Source organism: Perognathus longimembris, chromosome 7 (genome assembly GCF_023159225.1).
Source record: "Perognathus longimembris pacificus isolate PPM17 chromosome 7, ASM2315922v1, whole genome shotgun sequence".
In the NCBI taxonomy this organism is placed as follows: Eukaryota; Metazoa; Chordata; class Mammalia; order Rodentia; family Heteromyidae; genus Perognathus; species Perognathus longimembris.
In genome coordinates, this window is record NC_063167.1 from 28,812,293 (window position 1) to 28,833,720 (window position 21,428).

Consider the following 21,428-nt stretch of genomic DNA (forward strand, 5'->3'; position numbering starts at 1 on the left):
TTGAACTCAGCCTGGGCACTGTCCCTCAGCTCCTTTTTACTCTACCACTTGAGCCACAACACCACTTCCAGCCTTTTCTGACATTAATTGGAGATAAGAGTCTCAAAGACTTTCCTGCCCTAGCTGGCTTCCCGAGCTGCAATCCTGAGACCTCTGCCTCCTGAGTAGCTAGGATTACAGGTGTGAGCCACTGGCACCTGGCTTGGGGCTATTTATTAAAGTCAATCATTCTACCAAAGAAAGTAAGGGTTTTGTGAAAATACAAGAAGTTTTTGTGTTGTTGTTCTGTGGGTCGTTGTGGAGCTTGAACTCTGGGCCTGGATGCTGTCTCTGAGCTCTTTAGCTCAAGGTTAGTGCTCTGCCATTTGAGCCACAGTGACACTCCCAGTTTTCTGGCAGTTAATTGGAGATAAGAGTCTCACAGACTTTTCCTGCCTGGGCTAGCTTTGAACCCTGACTCTCAGATCTCAGCCTCCTGAGTAGCTAGGATTATAGGTGTGAACCACCAACGACCAGCAAGAATGGATTTTTGAAGTCAGCTTTTTCTCATCAAAAGTGAAAATAATATACTTACTTTTAGAGTAAAGCTTGTTTAAGGGTGAGCAAGACCTTGGCAAAGTATTTTTATAAGGCTTCCTGCTTGTATAAAGCAGTTTATGGATTCATGTAAAGTATAATGGTTTATTGATAAGGATTTAGAACAATAGGTAGAGAAAGGATAAGTATTTTAAATATTTATCATTGGTTGGCACAAAGATTCTTGAAGGATCTGGATACTATTTCTTTTTGTATAGTTTTTTGTTGTTGTTGTTGTTTATTTTTGGTCTGGGATCGCTGACTCGTGTTCAACCAACACACCTCTAACCTTTCTTTTTGTGTAGTTTTAAGAACTATGTCTGTTTTTGTTGTTATATGTTGCCACAATCAACAGATAGCAATGCTGCCATTATAGTACGTTGGTTTTTGGAAGCCTGTTTTATAGATAACAGTGTAGATTTTTTTTTTTATGCCAGTTCTAGGACCTGGGCCTGAGTGCTATCCTTGAGTTGTTTTTTGTTTTGTTCTTGTTAAAGGCTAGTGCTCTGCCACTTGAGTCCCAGCTACACTTCCTGCTTTTTAGTGGCTAATTGTAGATCAGAGTGTCACAGACTTTGCTGCCCAGGCTGGCTTTGAACCCTGATTTTGAGATCTCAGCCTCCTGAGTAGCTAGGATTATAGGTGTTAGCCACCAGCACACACCTAGATCTTATCTCTTTAGTTTTCCAGATGGTGGCATCAGTACTCTGGATGCTGCATTCCTGGTGCTCATGAATAATTCTCACAGGTGGTGACTACTCTGTTGATGATGACAAAAAATGCAAATGTTACTGCTTTGCATGATTATGTAAAGCTAGATTGGATCATTAGATCTACTGTCAGGCTCCTGGTTTGTTCTCAGTATGTTAATTCTTTTGTTCTTTTACTACCACCCAGAAATGAATGGTGGAAACAAAATCAAGTTGGAACAGGCCCAACTCTGAGTCTATGAGAGTTGTCTGTGCCGAACAGGCTAATACTAGGAGAGCATCCTCTCAGCCAAGATGAAGGGAGTGACCAGCCTGAGACAAAACTAAACTGCAGTAATGTCAGCTCCAGCACCAGCATCCTAATCAGATAGGAACCTGGCCTGGTACAATGGAAGATGATGAAGTGCCCCTTAGCAGGAACAGAAAGACAGCACCTCCGTGTGGAGAAATACTACAAAAATCCAAGCAGGCTCTCTTTTCTGACAGTGAGAGAAGACATTGATAGTCCTTTAGATATCCTAGATGGCTAGACAAAAGCTAGTATAGAAGCTGTGGAAAAAACCCACAGAGAGCAGAGCACCAGTGACATCCAGAGTGGAATGACTGAGTAAGACACTGGTGGCGGTGCAAGATGAGCCAGCAGATGGGGAGTAGCAGGGCCAGCAGTCACAGGATACAAATTAAGGAGAACAATTTCCTTCTTGGAGTTTGAGAGAAGAGCTCTGACAGTACCTAAGTATTTTTCTTACATAAAGGCTGTTTCAGATGAGAATTAAAATGGGAAAGTTTAATGAACAGAATAAGATCACTAAAGCTAAGCAAAGCACCTCCTTCCATTCCCAAAGTCATGTCACCTTGAGAAATAACTAATAAGTAATTAGAGAAATGTCCTTCCTTTTCAGAAAGGGCAGTACTGGAGAAACAGTGAGTTCTATGATGAAGGTCTCCTCAGCAAATTCCTGCAAGTCTTCCCAGCATAGTAATATTGGCTAGCTTTGAAAATTAGGTTTGATTTCTCTGTCAGGAAATGTGCTGAGTATTACATACACAGTCTTATTTTTCTATAACCAATGCTTTGAACTCCACATTACTAAATTAGCACATAAAAACGGAGGGGGTCACAGTATAGGGTTGATCTTTGTTCAATCCTCTAGAAATTAGAATGTCAGTTACAAGATGCCCATCACTGATCTGATAGTCCTCAAAATAGTCCTCAAAGTTCTTTCCTCCCTTTTCCCCCATTGCACTTCCTGTTTATTTTCCTAACCCCCCAAACCCATCTTTACCCTGGTTCCTCCCTTCAGCTATTGCCACATTTCTCTTATCTCCCTTTATAGAAAAGTTCCTAAAAATAGCCCATGTTTTATGACTCCAGATCCTCTCCTTTCATCTGAAATCCCATAGAGTCAGAGTCGTACCCCACCCCCCGCACTCTAGTAAAATGGCTTCGCGGAGGTCAGCAGTGGTCTCCATATTGCCAAATCCAAGTGTCAATCCCAGGACACACCTTACTGGCCTGTTGTCATATAGCTGGTCCTTGTATTCTTTTTGAAACATCTTCTTCTTTGGAAAATGAGTCATCACACACATCTTATTATTTTTCCCTCATACCCACTGTTCTTTCAGGCTCCTGCTTCTTCCCTCCCAATGTGAACATCTCATATGCACCTATACCATCAGTCAATACAATCTCCTTTGAGACTGAATTCAGACTTGAACCAGATGCACAGAACCTCCCATTCTGACTGCTTGCTTTTACCATCTCCTCTTTCCTTTAGCACTCTGTGGTGCTTCAGAGGCCAGTCACCCCTCTATGCTTTCTCACCATATATATGTGCCCTTACCACATCCTGGGTACTGTGCCATTCCCATTGCACATGAGGAAGCTGAGAATCAGATTTTCCATTACTTGCCCAAGGCCACACAACTTGTCCACACAACTTGTCTGTGTCCTCCATGAAAGGTTCTCATTCCAGTTCCTACATTCTTTTGTTTACAAACTATTGCTTGGCCTAGTTCTTCTAACTTGGTCCTAAGTAAAGCAGAGTGAAAGTGAGGTTCCTTCTTTTGGGTTCCAGTCTGGCTGTCTGGATTTCCTCTGTAGAGCATGTGGTTTACACTCTTCACCCCAGGGGCTTGGTAGTCATGTTACAGCACAATGGGCGCTCTTACTGGTGAAATGCTAAGTCTCCCACAATGAAAGGCCAGCTGCAAAGCAGGAGAAGAACAAGGGCTAAATGATCCCATCGGACTTCTGTGGGGCCTCCTGGCATTTGGAGTGTGAGTGCCTTAGAGAAACTAATGATTCTGGCCTGAGGGAGTTGGCGACCATTAATCTTGGTGGTTTTGACCGCTGACTGCCCCAGAGGTCTCAGCCTGCTGTGTGACTCAGAATCCCCAACACTCCCCCTATTCTTCTCTCACTGGGACAGTCAGGAGGCCATGTCCAAGGCATTTTAATCTGGTAATAATTGACATGGCCCTCTGTACCCAGACTTGCTTTCTAAATGATAGTTGATTAGTGTTCATCATCTCTCATATTTGACTACCTTGCAGTGCTGAGGAAAGGGGTATCTTCTCCTCTCCTCCTGGGTTCTGGCTTTCCCTCCAGCTGGCTGGTATTCTCTCCGGTTTGGATGGCTTGTGCCCAAGAGCCCCTAGCTGTTCCACAGCCATTTGAGCACCCTCTAAGAGATGAGAGTGTAAACTGGGGAGAGGAAAGATACGGCCAGAGGTCTGTGTATACAGAGAGTACTAGGACACTCAGTGTTAAAATGGGAAGTTGACCTCTGTCTTCCAACTTCTTTGTGAAACTTGGGAATTCAGAAAGACCACAGGAACTCATAATACAAGTTGGGCGCAAGCCCAACTAGGGGCTACTGGGGGCCCAGGAGATATGTATGAATGGTCTCAAAATGCCACAGCATTTGCATACAGACTTTGAAAAAGAAGGGTAAGGCCCTCCTGGCCTTCTTCTCTACCCATCTCTGGCCATATTCACTACTCCTATGCTGCCACTGGGCTCAGTGCCATCTTCTGTGATCATGTTGCTGGTAGTTTCATGGCAGTAGCTCCTGCGTGGTGCTAGAGAGGTGGGTGCAAATGCAGTGTCTACTCCTTACCAGCTGCTTGATCTTAGGCAGGGCGCTTCATCTTTCTGAGCTTCATGTGCAGATTAATAATGCACAGCACCCGCCTCACAGGGTTGTTGAGAGGAGTTGCTGAAAACTGTCCAGAACGCTTTAGTCACTGCCTAGTCCCAAAGCTTCCAGTAAGCTCAGTAATTGCACTGACGTTTATATTTCATTTCCAAAATACAGCTGTTTACATAAGAAAACATTGTTTTTCTTCTCTTAGAATCTTTGACTTTCTTTTGCCTACCAAATAAAGTCCCAGCTTGTCACTCAGCGTTTGCATTTCAGACTCTGGATTTCTTTGATAGCAAAGACTAAAATGTAGACTTCTAAAAGAAACAAGTGTGGACACAGATGAATTTGTCTATATTCAATACACATCTATTTATGTGAGGCCCCAGCCTAGGACAACAGGAGTACATCAGACTACACCTAACAGGTGGTAGCATTGTCATTTTTGGCTCCCCAGTTCAGATACTTATCCCACCCCAACTTCTACCCCATGACCCTGCAGAAGATAGCATTTAGGGCCAATTTACCATTGATCCCAGCCCATCTGAGCAGCTGGGCACTAGAGAGTTGGCAGTGGGCCCAAGGGTAAGGGTTGAGGAGATTGGGACTCTGATCTGGCAACAGACCAGGCTCCCTTGGGTGCCCCAGCAGGCAGGGCCTTTAGCTCCCATGGTCACAGGGCCCAGTCACTGAAGATGTCCTGGTCTTTTCTAGACTGCTTGGAGCAGAGTTGTAGTGAAGGGTGGTGACTCTAGTCCCACACTGAAACCCAATGATGTGGGAGTGGCCTGGGTATAGTCACATAGCAGCAAAGTCAAATTTAGAATACAATCTTCTGAAGTGTTTGCAGTCTCTGCCTGTGGCTTCCTGAGATGGGCTTGTCTGCCACAAGGAGTTTGGGGATAATGTCAGGTTCATTTTGCTTTTTAGAAAGTTAGGGGGTCTTTTGGGTGCCTGTCTATATGCAAGGTCCTGGAGATAGGAAGGAAATCAGACTCTGATCTCAGGAGTTGTAAGTATTTACAGGGAGACATGGTACAACAGTTACCCCACATGATGTCAGTGATGAGCTTGAGTGTGTGATGTAGATGGAGGAGCAGGGGCTACAAAAGCAGAGAGGCACTTAGTCCAATCTGTGGCCCAGGAAATTATTCCCAGTGAAGATGCCATCTGAGTTTAGTTGTGAAGGTCCAGGAGGAGGACTGAGTTTGATCAGAGAACAGGAGAAAATCTTCACCTAAAAGTCAGGGGTACATCAGCCCAGTAACACAGATCTATGCATCTCTATTCAGACCCTGTGAATGGGTTCCACTAGGTGGGTCTTGGAGGGGTAGAAAGAATAAAGATGGAGGAAGCTAGACATGAAGAGACATGCCAGGCACATGAAAAAGGCAGTTGCTGTGGCTATGCCAAGACATGAGCAGTTCTGTGCTCCAGCACTCTGATGGCCCTCTACCGTTATCTGGTCTGGGATCAGGCAGTAGTCACAGTTCCTTGGTGGTGAACATGTGTATGCATCTTTGGATGAAATCAGAAAGAAGTCTTACAAGGCAGGCGCTGAAGAATAAGAAAAGAAAAAACAGCATCAGAGGGTTCGCAAACAGCAGAAGAAAGGGCAGCCATCCCACAGGTGATGAAGGGCAAGACAGAAAAGAAAAACAAGGATGACGTGGCTAGTTCCTTTCTCCTGCGTTCCATATGGTCCTGGAGGTGGTGGATCATATCCCTAACTACTGCTGATTGGTTAACATCTGGCGGCTGGGTAGAGCATGGTAAACTGGTTAAGAATAACCAGTCAGACGCTGGGGCTGGATTGGAGTGTTTAAGGGCTCGGTAGGAGGTTTTGATCATTGTCTATAACTAGACTATAGATGTCTGGATTGTAGATGTCTAGACTATAGGAAGATGTCAAAGAAAACTATCCTGAGTCCAAGACTTACAATGAATAGAAGTAGCAGGTAGCAATGGCAAGAATGTAAGTTCTTGTCCAGTTAGAAGAGACAGATAGGAACATTAGATAGGCATACTTATAAACGATTTTCTTTTGATCACCGGGCTCTGGTTAGCTTTGAAAGGGCAAGCACATGACTCCATTTAGGATCTGACACCATTCCCTCTTATCTGCATAGTTCTTTCCACCTGCCTCTGGATGATTTACTCCTTGCTTGCTATGACCCTTCATCACCAGGACCTGCTTTGTCCCAGGGTGTCTGGAAGGGCTTTTCTTGTTGGGATGATGTCCTATTTGGTGTTTTGCTCATTGCTGCAATGGCATGTCCCAGTTGGCATTTTTGTTAACAGAGGGTCCATAGACAGGAATCACTCACCGGAACATAGAGATATGGTGTAGTAGATGATGGTATAGTGGATGCACAGCTAGCAATAGTAAAGATGGGGTCGATGTTTGGTTCCTTCAGCAGTTTGGGTCCTGGGAGAGGCTGATCCAGGTCCAGGAGGCCGTTTGACCTGGGGTGGGAGGGAGGAAGGGGGGAAGTATAGGGGATCCAGCTACTTCTGACCCTATCCCGCCCCCGATTTGGGCCCAGATGTAAGGGCTGTGGAAAGGAGATCACTACATGGTTCAGGCAGAAAAGAGTTTATTTGGGAGAGCTAAACTTCCGGGCTGTACTCTAGAGTAGGGTGTAGCAGCAGCTTGACTAATGGCAGAGGAAGATTATATAGGAGAGGGCTAGAAGGAAGTGTGACCATAGCAGATAAGGAAGTGACCTCAGAGCCTAGGGACCTCCCACTAACTCCTATGACCAGTTACCTGATGGTTACAGGTAATGGGGCAGGGACTAGAGAACAAAAGGAAAGGGGTCTACCTGCACTTCACATAAAGAGAAAACAAAGGGAAGGGGCCATTTTTCAGGGGGGTGACCTAACAGTAATGATTTCCTTAGAATCGATCATGCAAAGAATCTATGTGAAACTTGTGTGTTTCTTTTACAAATTCCATCGAAGGGCCTTATTTATCAATCCATTCGGGGGTTTGGGGATTTTCCACCTCCAGAGCTGTGGTGTAGAAAAGTGTCTGAAGTGCTAATTGTAGAGAATGAAGCTCTCTTCAACACTTTAGCCTCTTTAGGAAGTAATAGCCCACATGCTTCTCAGTGCCTGGCAAGTTATGACATTCCTTCTCTTCCCACAGGCCTGCTGAGTTAGCCACCAAATACGCAAACTTTTCAGAGGGAGCTTGCAAGCCTGGCTATGCTTCAGCCCTGATGACTGCCATCTTCCCCAGGTAAGTGCTTCTACTTCCTCAGCTGCCTAGACAACCTGGTCTGTGGCTCAAGAATCAGAAACCTGGCCTCTCACACGTGTCAGATTTTCCTGAGGAAACAAATCTACACATGCCTGGAAAAGGACTTTCCTTTTGTCAGTGATACCCAATCCCACTCAGTGTCCTTGCCATGTCTTATCCACCTGCTTCTTGGACTTGCATCTTACAGTGCAGCTTGTTTGGAGAAGGATAGAGAGAAGGTAGGTCACCCCACAGAAGCTAAGCATCTGGAACTACCAGACAAGGCTGCCAAGTGGAGACAATTTAGTCCTGGAGTCAATGATCAAACAAAGCTGTGACTTACAGTCCGGCTTTAAAGAGGTATGTCTGGGGAAGCAGGGGAAAAATGAGGGAAGAAGTTGGATAAGAAATGTACTTGCCTTACAGATGAAACTGTAACCCCTCTGTACTTCACTTTGACAATAAAGAAGCAAAAAAATAAAAATAAAGAGGTACATCCAAATAAAGCAGAGAACAAGAAATGCTTCCTGAGGTTGTCTGAGTTTAGCCCTTCCCACTCTTCCAATTTGCATTCTAGAAGTCCAAATTTCCTGATGTCAGGCTTGCCAAAGGAATTTGTGTCCAACCAAATATTGTTCATGAGTTCTGCTCTGTTGACCCCCCTCCTTTCTTGTCTGAAACATTGGTGTGAGAAGGGGATTGAAGAGCTTAACTTATCTTGTCTTGGAGTATGTTGAGAATGTCAGGATTACTTGGTTCCTTCAGAGAGTGATGGAAGCTTGTGATGAAGAAGGGCTGTTTAGGACCTTGTGGGTATTGAGATGTAGTGTTCTGCCAAGTGGCGAGACGACCACCAAGAAGGCCACCAAGACTCAGACGTTCCAAAATGCAAAAGCAAGGCAAGGCTTTATTTAAGTGAGCTGCAACTCAGGCCACGTCCTACCCACCGACACAGTGGAGGTTAGGAGGAAGCCCCGAGCTACGATTCCACAGGGCTTATAAAGGCAAAAAACAAAGTTACAACAATCAGGTGTTCAAGCAAGCAAGATTAGGACACAGGTACAAATCTGATTGGCTCAGGGTTCGAGGCATTCTAGGGGTGGTCAGAGTTAAGCATTCCCAGCGGTTAGAGTTCTAGACCGACTGGGCCCTAATGGGCTTGTCCTGGGTCTGCTCACAGGGCCTGCTTATCTCAGGTTCACGTGGTAAAGTGGGGTTCACGTGGTAAGGTGGGGTTCACGTGGTAAAGTGGGGCCTGACTTCAAAGTCTGGCACTTCAGTAGCACTTGGATCATTGGAAGAAAGAGTCCTGAAGGTGGCTCTGCCCACTACCGGAAGGACTTGCTTTCCACCCTTAGAAGGCTGAGGTTAGGGCACACAATGTGCTTGCTTGCAGGGGCTGGGAATATGGCCTAGGGGCAGGAATGCTTGCCTCATATACATGAAGCCCTAGGTTCAATTCCCCAGCACCACATATATAGAAAACGGCCAGAAGTGGCGCTATTGCTCAAGTGGCAGAGTGCTAGCCTTGAGCAAAAAGAAGCCAGGGACAGTGCTCAGGCTCTGAGTCCAAGGCCCAGGATTGGCCAAAAAAAAAAAAGAAAAAGAGGAAACAATGTGCTTGCTTGCAAAGAATGCTGTTCAGGATATTGGGTTGGATGCTCATTTTCTTGTCCAGTAAGCAATTCCACTTAGCTTTTTGTGTAAAGTAGGAGTTATGCTGCCGAATACCTGGTGCTTGGGTGGAGGTCTCTTTATTCCGGACCTGCCTCTGAATTGACTCCAAATGCTTTGCTTCCTCCAGCCATTTACTAAACACTTCAAAAAGTGTCTGGCATTTTTTTAGACATGTTTTACAGGTCCATAGGTCTCTGTTCCCTGGGTCAGACATTGAGTTCCTTGACATGTACATATGACATAGATTTCTTCTACTTTTTCTAATTGAAAGTAATTCAAACCATGGGGGAAGAGAACTCAAATAATAAGAGTAAACATACTGTCCCTCCAGACCTCTTCCCTAGAGACAGCTAATACCATTACCATAAATGAGAACTGTTCCCATAAATGGAAATTTTCTTTTACTCCTAAAAGTATATTCTAAAGATTATCTTGTGACTACTAAGTATAGCTCCATCTCTCTTCCTTTGTTTTTGTTTTTCTCTTTTTGATGCCAAGGATAAAATCTAGGCTCTACTTCTAAGCTCTACCCCCAGCTCCCTCTATCTCATTTAAAAATGATTGTATAATATACAACTGTATGGATATGTCATAATTTCATTGAAAGTAAGATTATTAAAGTTCAATTTATGTACACTAAATTTTACTATTTGGTGTAATTCTTGACAAATGCATTCTTTGTGTAGACACCACAAAAATCAGTAGCACATTCTATTACCTCCAAAGCATCCTATTTTCCTTTACAGTTAGCCCCTTTCCCAGCCCTACTCCCTGGTAGCCACTGATTCATTTTCTATCCTTGTAGTGTTTCTAGAATGTCATGTGGATAGAATCATATAGAATTGTAACCTTTTGAGTTGATTCCTTTCATTTACTGTGGTGCTTTTTTGTTCATACATTTGTTATGTATAAGTTTGTTTCTTTTTATTATTGAATATGGAATACAATGGATTGTATGGAATACAATCCATTTACTCAAAGGTTAAAAAAAAGCCGGCGGGGGGCGGGGGGTGGTGCCAGGTGCTGGTTGGTGACTCACACCTATAATCCTAGCTACTTTGGAGGCTGAGATCTGAAGATCATGGTTCAAAGCCAGCCCAGGCAGGAAGGTCTCTTATCTCCAATAAACAACTCAGAAAAAGTCGGAAGTGGTGTTGTGACTCAAGTGGTAAAGTGCTAGCCTCGAGCATAGAGAGTCTCAGGAACAGAGCCCAGGCCCTGAGTTCAAGCCCCAGGACCAGCCAAAAAGAAAGGAAGAAAGGGAGGGAGGGAGGGAGGGAGGGAGGGAGGAGAAGTAAAGAAAAGAAAAAAAAAAGAAATTGCCAAAATTATTTCTTTTTTTTTTTCCTTTTGATAAGTATCATTTTATATACATAGGTATTGCACCTTTGTGTTCCTCCCCTAAGAGTATCCTCCTTTGGTCTCACTGTGTATGAATGAATGCCTGGAGTCCTATATAATTTATCATGTTCTGGTATATTTTAGATCTAGCATATGAGAGAAAACACGCATAAATTGATTTCTAAAATGATTGTACTTTTTTGATTCCCTACTAGTATGAGAGCCCCACTTGCTCTACGTACTTGCCATCATCATTTTAATTTTAGCCACAGTAGCTCACCTGTGCTTTTAATTAGCATTCATGTGCTTATTTTGCATTCTATTATCTTTATGGAACTGTCTATTCCAGTCCATTGCCATTGTAATAGTTGTTTATCTTAATGAATTTTCAGAGTTCTTTAAATATTCTAGATTAAGCCTGTGTCACATAAGTGATGTGCAAATATTTTCATGTCATTCTTTTAAGTATTGTCTTACACACAGTAGAAATTTTTAATATTGATGAAGCCCTACTTAGCAATTTTTTTCTTTTATGAATTGTGCTTTTGGTGTTGTGTCTAAGACATTTTCCCCTAGTCTACAGTCAGAAAATTTTTTTTCTTATTTTCTTAGAAAATTTGTATAAGTTTAGCTCTGATATTTAGGTCAGTGACCCATATTGAGCTAACTTTTATACATAGTAGTAAAATATAAGAGCCAAGGTTCTCTCTCTCTCTTTTTTGCCAGTCCTGTGGCCTGAACTTAGGGCCTGGGCCCAGTCCCTGAGCTTCTTTTGCTCAAGGCTAGCACACTACCTGAGCCATAGTGCCATTACTGGCCTTTTCTATTTACATGGTACTGAGGAATCGAACCCAGAGCTTCATGCATGCTAGGCAAGCACTCTACCTCTAAGCCACATCCCCAGCCCCAAGGTTCTCTTTTTTATTTTATTGTAAACATGATATACATAGGGGTTACAATTACATAATTATGTAAGGCAATGTGTACAATTCTTGTCAAGCTAAAGTTCTCTTTTTGAAAATCAATGTTCAGTTGCTCCAGACCATATGTTAATCCATCTTTTCCCTATTACTTGACATATTTGTTGAAAATTAGTTGAACATATGTGTGTGGATATTGTGTTGGTCTATGTCTATTTTTGTACCGGTATCATACACAACATAGACAATCTTGTCTTCTGTTACTGAGGAAAGTTTTCTATCTTCCTTTCCAATCTGGATGCCATTACTCCTTTTTTTTTCCTTGCCTTACTGAATGGAATAGATTCTTCAGTATAGTATCGAATAGGTACAATCAATTACATCAATAGTTATTCTTTTTTTTTTTTTTTGCCAGTCCTGGGGCTTGAACTCAGAGCCTGAGCTCTGTCCCTGGCTTATTTTTGCTCAAGGCTAGCACTCTAGCTCTTGAACCCACAGCACCACTTCTGGCCTTTTCTGTTTATGTGATGCTGAGGATTCAAACCCAGGGCTTCATGCATGCTAGGCAGGCACTCTACCACAGAGCCACATTCTCAAATAACTATTCTTAATCAACTCAACCTTCAGGTCTTCTCCTAGCCCTGGCAGTTGGGGGTATAGTAGGGTGGGACTGAAAGTTCTAACCCTGTAGTCACAAGGTTCCTTTCCCTACCAGTCTATCCTCATCCTAAGGCTGTTCAGAAACTCACCAAAAGTCACTTCATCAGAACAAGATATGTTTCTGTCACCCAAGAAATTCTAAGGAACTTGATGTTGTATGCCTTTCTTTTATTTGTTTATTTGGTTGGTTGGTTTGTGGTACTAGAGTTTAAACTTAGGGTCTTGTGCTTGTTAAACAAGCACTCTACTACTCAAGCCATGCTTTAAGCTCTGTTTTTGTTTTGTTTATGCCAGTCCTGGGCTTGAACTTGGCCTGTGTACTGTCCCCTGAGCTCTTCTATTCAAGGCTAGGGCTCTACTTCCCTATCTTTTGTGTAGCTAGTTGGAAATTAGTCTCACAGACTTTCCTGCCCAGGCTGGCTTCAAACTGTGATCCTCAGATCTCAGCCTCTTGAGTAGCTAGGATTACAGGTGTGAGCCACCAGCACCCAACACAAGCCCTGTTTTTTGCTAGTCGTTTTAGGATAGGGTCTTGCTCCCCTTCTGGGCACCCACCTGAGTCATGATCCATCTACTTTAAGCTTCCCATGGTTGCTGGGATGTCAGACACACTATTGCATCCTGCTTTCCTCAATGGAGATGAAGTCTCATGGTCTGTTCTGCCAGGGCTGACTGGAACAGAGATCCTACTTATCTCAAGCCTCCAACAGGCTAGGATTACAGACATGAGATACAGCTACCTGGTCCTCTTGTTTTCTTCTATTATCTTTACAGTTTTACCATTGTAAACTATTACTCCACCTTTTTGTTTTGTTTCAGTTTTTGGTGTTTGGAGTGAAGTTGAGACCTTGATTTCTTTATTTTGTTTTCCTATGTGGGTAGCTAGTATTTCTTGCTATTTTGATTTAAAAAAAAATACTAAGTAAACCCAAGGTTTAGATTTATGTAGCATCAATATTTTGACAGAAAAGGTCTTGATGCAGCTGTTTTGATTTATGTGTTTTGTTTTGTTTTGGCCAGTCCTGGGGCTTGGACTCAGGGCCTGAGCACTGTCCCTGGCTTCTTTTTGCTCAAGGCTAGCACTCTGCCACTTGAGCCACAGCTCCACTTCTGGCCGTTTTCTGTATATATGTGGTGCTGAGGAATTGAACCCAGGGCCTCATGTATACGAGGCAAGCACTCTTGCCACTAGGCCATATCCCCAGCCCCTTGATTTATGTGTTTTAACATGACAACAAAACACTGTTAAACCTTTATCTTTTTAGTTTTTATTATCAAGTATTGCATAAAGCATGCATTTTCTCCCTAATCCGTCCCCCTCCCTGTGGCCACATGGTTACTGACTCTTGTACCTGGGCACAGATAGGAATAGACATTTTAATGGGGTGGGTGCTAATGTGCCAGCCTGTCTCCTACCTCTGGAGGCCTGCTGCTCAAGAAGCCAACCTGTTCCCTGTCATACCTGTGCTGTCTGCTGGCAAATCGTCCTTCCCTTCTGTAAGCCTTGCCTGCCTAAACACAGCTTCTTCTAATTAGAGAGGGAGGGAGTGGCAGCAGATCCAGATGAGTGCCAGAATTATTAATTGCTTTTCATTTGTTTGGTCTCGTGAAGTAAAGTAAAGTCTTCCCTTGCCTTCATCCTCTTTTCCTCAACCTATACCATCACAGTGCCTCACAGATAGCTCTATTATTGTACTTGTAATGCTTTACTGTCATTTCTTCTCCCATAGTAGGTTGTAAATTTCTTAGCATGGCCCTAATGGCTGCCAGCACCTAGCCAAGTGTTTTTTGGTGTGCTTTTTTTTTTTTTTTTGCATATTTCTTTTTTTCTTTATTGTCAAAGTGAAGTACAGAGGGGTTACAGTTTGATATGTAAGGGAAGTACATTTCTTATCCAACTTGTTACCTCCTCTCTCATTTTCCCCATCTCCTCTCCCCTATCTTGCATATTTCTATATCAACTCGAAGTAGAAAAATTGAGCTGCTTTTAGATTAAAGCAAAAATATAGTTAGATTCAGGTACTCTGAATTCTTGGCAAGTAAATTGTACTATATAGTCAATGTTAGACTTTTAATAAATAAACCCTTTGAATATATTACAATAATTCTCACTAGACCTTCCTTCATTGTGCGTTTTACCCATTTATGTAACTATGCAAACATTCACAGATCTCCAGTAGAGGACTCCCCAGATAGCCAAGTGTTTAAGAAAGGTTGATAAGATACACTACTAGTGGCCTTCAAGTAACTGTTGGAATAATTGAAAAAATTATTGTGATATATTCTATAAGAGATTTGGAGACAGAAAATTCTCATAACTTTCTCACTATTTAATTAGGCTGCAGAATCTTGGAGAAGTCTGAGCATTGCTTTCTTTCTTTCTGTTTTTTTTTTGTTGTTGTTGGTGGTGGTGGTGGTCCTGGGGCTTGAAGTCTGGGCCTGGGCGCTGTCCCTGAGCTCTTCAGCTCAAGGCTAGTGCTCTACCACTTGAGCCCTTGTGCCATTTCCAGTTTTGTGGTGGCTAATTGGAGATAAGAGTCTCACAGACTTTCCTGCCTGAGCTGGCTTTGAACCACGATCCTCAGATCTTAGCTTCCTGAGTAGCTGGGATTACAGGCATGAGCTGAGGGTGCCTGGTGAACCTGAGCATTTCTGAACTCATTAGTCAAGAAAATGAAATGATTACATCTGGGGCATGAGCACCAATGTGAGGGGAAGGGCTAACAAGGTGAATGAGGATGAATATGGTCCACATAGTTTATCTGCATGTATGAAAATAAAACTAAGAAACCTGCTGAAATAGTCTTTAAAAAGGAGAGTGAAATAGGAAGAATGATAGAGGAGGTGATCAAGATACATTGCATGTGTGGAAATGTCACAATGAAACCTCCATTATACAACTAATATATGTTAGAAAAAAAAAGAAGGAAAAACAAAATGAAATTAAGTAATCAGTTTGGAAGCTGTAACTGTTAGGTCATTCCAGCAAATTTTAATACTAGATGCTTAGCAGTAGATTGTTTTGTCAGTAACTTTTCCTATACTTACATAAGTTTTTGTGGGCTTTTTGTTTTTTAGGAAAAAAAAATTATCTGGTACTATGTAATCTCAAAGTAGGTCATAATAAATGCTTTTAATGTTATTTTTAAAATGTTATTAAAAAACACAATTTCATTTGATTATGCCATTCAAAACCTAAATTGACACACTCTATTTTCCTAGTAATACTTTGCTTTGTACAGTTGTATAGTTTTTGTGCATTGGTCAAAGACATGGTTAAATATTATATCTTTTAGATGACAACCTCAGGCAAAGCCCATGAACAAGTTTCTGTAGAAAGCAGAGCCTATTCCATGTTCCAACCATAGCCAATACCATCTACTGAGCATTTACTTTGTATCAGGTTCTGTACTAAGACTTTCTTTTCCTTCTGTTTTAATCTTTCTACAATCAGATGGAATAGGTATTATTTTCAGTCTAGTTTTAGATTGTAAGAAATGGCAGCACAGAGAAATCAAGCAATTTTCTTGAGTTCACAAAGTTAGGAAGAGATAAAAGAGAGGTTTGAACCCAAGCATTCTGAACACAGAGCCCATATGCCCTAACTACTATATTCTACCTCTCACAGCTGCTGTTTTGTGGGCAGGTGGCTAAGGAACAAATTACAGTTTGACCAGATGTCTAGTGATGGTTAATGAGGTGTTAGTGTAGAAATTGTTCCCTTCCCAAGCTCAGAGGAAAACCATACTTCTCTTAAAATATGCTTTGCTTTAGGAAGGCCAGGGTTTGTGAAGTGTATCTGTGATTCTCATACTACTAAGGAATTGCTGCCACAGTCCAAGCCAACTGTGTTCCCTAGAGTACAAGGATGGCCGTTGAGCCCTTGCAGAGCTCCCAGGCAGGAAGTCTGGAATGTTGACACAGCCCCAGCTGCCTGTTTTAGGATGCTTGCGTGAGAAGGTACTGGAGGCCTATTGCACTGCCCTGGGGGCTTTGAAATCTATGGGCTTCTGGCCAGAGTAGTTGGGTGTCTGGTATCCCCACATTCCAAAGCCCTTCCCTCTGTGCCTTTCTAGAGAAGAATCCTGGGATTTTTATCACTGCAACTTGAGGGAGAGATGGTAAGATTGCAAGGCCTCCTAGGTAAGCTTTGTCCTGTACCATAAAGTCCAGAGAGCAACAGAGAACCATCCTTGTCTCCAGTTCTTCAGAATCACTACCTTTCTAGATGAGAAGCACAGCTACTACCTCCCTGGCCAGGAGTTTGATAAGAACACCCACTTTTCTGTGTCCCACTGTGAATCAGTGTATTCTGTCTCTGCTTCCACCCTTTTGACATGCTCTTGTTCAGATCAACAAAAAGCACTTACAAATGCCACAGGTAGACCTTCCCCTTTTACAATGCTCTTTCTTTCTTCTTTGTCTACACTCCCAATACTCTACTGAACCTCTGATCGTTCTTTCTCAGTTTCTGCTGCAAACGATGTCCTCCTTACCCATCCACCCTATAGTGTTGGTAGCTTCCAGGTTTCACCTTGGCCATCCTCTTCTCCTCTTCTCTTCTGTACTGATTTAGCTAATACACAAGAACTGGCTACTCTCAAATGTTTCTCTACTGTCTCTAGCCTAAAGACATTGTTTCTAGCTGGACATCTCTACTTGAATGACTTAAAAACACCTCAAATATAGTCAGGTGTGGTAGTACAGTGCACACCTGTAATTCTAGCGTTGGAGAGGCTAAAGCAGGAGACCAGGGTGAGCTACATAATGAATTCCAGGCCATTGGAGGCTACATGAGAAAACTGTCTAGAGGGGGACTGAGGTTTGCAGTTCTAGGTTTACATGAGGAAACTGATGGGGGCGGGTTGCAATAAAAAAAACAAAACTAAACAAAAAAACCCTCTGACTCAACCCCAAATTTCCAATAAATCAAATCAGTCAACGTTGCTTGTTTCAATACATGATACTTCTGTCAACTTACCTCTACCAAAAATCTAGAAGCTAGTCTTTCTCCTTCCCTACACAGTCAAATATCCAAGCAGCCCTAGAGTCTATCTGTTATGTTGTAGCATATCATTTCTCTGGAGCCTGTCCCTTGCCTGTACCCTCCAAGCTCTCCCACTCCTCAGTAATCTGATCTTCATTCTTTTCACTAGTTCTTTGTGTCACCACTTTATTTAATCCCAGTATTTCTCCAGTCTCTTAAGGAAATAGCTACAAAACAACCGAATGATAGCAGTTACCATTTCATTGACTTAATGAAGTGCTGCATATTTTTCTAGATGCTAGTATCAGCATGTATAAAATACCTAAAACTTCCCTCCTGAAGACTTACACCCCACTTCAAATACAACAAATCTGTGCATACGCTATCCACCCAGTTGTCAGAGCACCTGTGCCAGCAACTGTGAACCTTGTGTATTCATGACCTCAGTTAGCCCTTATAGACTTGTGATATTACTACTCTTGTGCCTATTTTATAGATGAAAAAGCCACCATTGCCAAGATCACAGCAGCAGAGGTCTAGGATCAAACTCACCCCTTCTCCCTTATGTCCTGACTTATGGCTCTCAACCATGCACCTAGTGGGGCACACAGGTCCCTTTTGTTTGGAGGATATGCTCAGTTACTTTTGGTAGGTTCTCCCCACAACAAAAGTACTAACTAAAGCTTTTCTGCAGTGTGCAAGCCCAGCCCTCAGGAGCCAACAGAATGAATATCTTTGATCTGGACTCTGGCTTAATGCTAAAAGAATTGCCATCTGTGTTCCATTAGCTTCTCTACCATTCATTTCTTCTCCCGTATGCTCCTTAACACCAGGTGTTTTCACCTCCTCTGAGAACCAATCCATTTTCTGTTTTGAAACTAACTTTACATCTTGTATTACTTTACTCCTTCTGCCTCCATCATTTAAGGAGCCCTGTATAGCTACACATCCCCTCTCTTTCCTCCTTCCCATCGCCGTGCTTTCTTTGGAAAACTCTCCTTCCTCCCTTCCTCAGATGCCTAGGGACACACACTTGTATGCACAGTGAATGTTGTAGAGCCACCGTAAGCTTTTCCTGCTATGAGTTTACATGCTGCAGAAATGCTAAGCCTCAGCTTCTAGCTGTTGCTGATGAGTTCAAGTGCACCTGACCTGAGGATCTGTCTTACCCTCCTGTAACTTGTGCCTGAGGCCAGGCAGAAACCTCGGTAGAAAGCTACAGACAGGTCAACAGTCAGTTTGGGGCCTGTTGTGTGCTAAGTAATCAGAAGCAATGCAAACTGATCTGCAACAACATTTTTTTTTAACTGTAAAAACAAAAAATGGTTTTAGAGATATTGGTAGCAGTTAGAATAAATGTGTGTTGGTGAATCTACTAATTTAAAAATAGGGCTTATAGCTGGGTGTCAATGGTTTACACCTGTAATCCTAGCCACTCAGAAGGTTGAAATCAGAGGATCATGGTTTGAAGCCAGCTGGGGCAGGAAAATCCTTGAGACTCTTATCTCCAATTAACCATCAAAAAGCCAGAATTGGAGCTGTGGCCCAAGTGGTAGAGTGCTAGCCTTGAGCAAAAAGGCTCAAAGACAGTGCTCAGACCCTGATGAGTTTAAGCCCCAGGACCAGCACGCACTGCCCTTGTGTGCGCGTGCGCACGCACACACGCGCACACACACACACACACACAAAAATAGGGCTATGTTTTACATGTGTTTATTGCTCTTTGTATAACAGAATTAAAATGTAAGAGCCAAAGTTGATGGGTCCTTCTTGCATAGATGGCTGAGAAGTGTTGGGCACTGGTCAAAAGAGCATGGTATTATAAATGATTGGGGCTGGTGTGCTTAACCTCTCAGAGCATCCCTGTCCCTCATGTGAACTGCCCAGCCCAGGGCTGATACATGGAGACAGGTACCTATCCGGTGCCTGTGCCCTGGAGTGGTGAAGCAGAAGAGAGAGGTCTTACACCACTGAAACGAGACGTTGGCTGATGCCTGAAGAAGGACCCTTCTTCCCCAGGAAGGATGGAAGACCAGACATGCTGGTAGGGGAAGCTTTAGCAGACCCAGTTTGGAACTCAGTTCCTTGTGGCCAGAGAGCGGCTACCCATTGATGTTTAGCACCACTGTCTCTCATGAGCTCAGGCAGGCGGGCTGCATTCCTGTGGTATTTGAAGATCGAGCTTGTCAGATTAGCAGCTTTGCTTTTCTTGGTTGAGGTACAAGATCCCCACGTGGGGAGCTCTGCTGTTTGTGAAGAGCAAAAGCAGGTAAAAGCCTGGAACATGATGCTGGCACTTCTCCCAAGCTGTGTGAGGCTCTCCAGCAGGAAGGAGGACCCAAGTCTCAGCCCGGCCCACACAAATCCCCAAAGGGATACAACAGCTTAGATTGGCCGAGAATAGACATTGTCCTGCTTTTCCTGCTCTGTCTGCACCTGGAGAGAGAGTTCAGTGTGCAGTTCCTCCCTGAGTAAATAGAGCTAGAGGGGAGAAACAAGCTTGTCTAAGGCCTTACCTGTTCCAATGGAGGCAGGACACCAGTCTATGCCCAAGCCATCATAAGAGCTCTCTGCTCTGTTCTGAGAGACTTGGGCAAATGAAGTAGCCAAAGGAGAGCCCTTGGTGGGGAAAAATTCATGGCAGTGTCATCAAAGCTGGCTTCCTGACAACCAGCTGTGGCACCTCTGTGCCTCTTGGGTTGGAGCAGACCTATCCCTCACTCCTCAAGTCTCCAGGGTATAGAAGGAGTTTACAACAGCAGGACAACTGGATAGCGTTGTTGGGAAACAGGCCAAATGTTGCTTCAGCTTCACCCTGCTGCTGCTCATCCCTCCAGGTAGTATCTTGACCCAGGCCTATCTGCAGAGCATATGCCCTAGTGGGAAAGACCACTAGACTGACTGGCATGTGCTTGGAGCCTGAACTTAGAAACCCACTCCATAGGTCCTAACTAGGGATGGCTTTGATACCTGCTGTCTCCACTGGCCCTGCTCCCTTGTGTCCAAATTGACCATGAGCATTGACCTTCTGACTAGATAAAGGACTGTTTCTACCTCTTTCCTCATCTCCCCATCCATCCTTGTCCACTGATAGGACCAACAAGAAGGCTTAAGCTCAGGACTTTGCTCAGTTTTGTGTTCGTACTGTTAGTATCCTTCCAACCCTCATCATCTCCCTCCCTCTACTCCTATTCCTGTTTCTTGCAGCCTAGAGGTTGTTGCATGCACAGGTGTTCCTGATAACCAGATCCCTTCCCCCCATGGGTTTCCTCTATACTCCTACTGCTGGGGGCGGGGGTGGCATTGAGAATGACCTATGAGCCTGTGGTAGTACCCCAAGGAAAAGAATTCTCCCTCTGAAGTAATGATCATGTGCACGCGCACACACACACACACAGTGAGCTGCTAACTTAGTGGAACCAATCTTGCTTGTCTCCAGTCTTCTTGGGGTAAAATGAAGAAAAATGCCAAAGACAGTAAAGCAGAGTACAGCAATCTGAAAGTGTGGGGAAGGCTGCTCATGCAGGAGAGTGGGTTCTCACCCACCTCTGTCTCCAGGAGGCTCCAACAGACTTGGCCAAGCAGGGCTGTTGACACAGACCCTGCTGTAAACAGGGTGCAGAGTCCACCTAATTACATCTGTTTTTGTTGCAGTCCTCAGGGACTACACAGAAAAGAATTTGCTAAAGAAAAAGGGGTCTGCCACTCTCTACCTGTAACCCAGGACAAGCCAGTCTGCGCTTATAACCCAGAGCCAACCACTGGGCAGAAAAATCTCTTCCTTTCCCAGAAAAGAAACCATTCTGAAGACAGTTTGAGGGTTGATGGCAGAAGGGTAGCCTAGAAACTTGGGCTACAAGACGTATAGCCACCTTGTTCCCTCCAGTTGGAAGATGCATTTTTTGGTTTTTGTTTTGTTTTGCTTTTTTCTGATCTTTTTGGAGGGAAGGCCTGGGTTTCAGGAAGCAGGGGGCTTTGTAGCTGGACAGAAGTGGTCATGCTCTCTTAGCAATGTCTGAATGCACCTAGGAACTATGCTTTCTCAGTCGACTCAAGTGAAAAGAGCTTAGGATTTGGAGTCAGGCAAACTAGGTTTGAATCCCAGCCTTGCCACTTAGCTAAGTGTAAGACCATGGGCAAGTTCTCTAGTGAGGCTGAACTTCAGCT

At 43.6% G+C, this 21,428-nt stretch overlaps 1 protein-coding gene across 4 annotated transcripts in view; it reads left to right on the forward strand.

Moving 5' to 3' along the window:
* Positions 1-21,428, forward strand: part of St3gal3 (ST3 beta-galactoside alpha-2,3-sialyltransferase 3) — a 170,090-nt gene that overhangs the window by 96,398 nt on the left and 52,264 nt on the right. For all 4 annotated transcript variants that reach the window (XM_048351112.1, XM_048351110.1, XM_048351114.1 and 1 more), the window contains one exon: positions 7,584-7,676. In XM_048351112.1, coding sequence (XP_048207069.1) covers positions 7,584-7,676 — 93 coding nt within the window. The remainder of the gene's footprint in view (positions 1-7,583; positions 7,677-21,428) is intronic.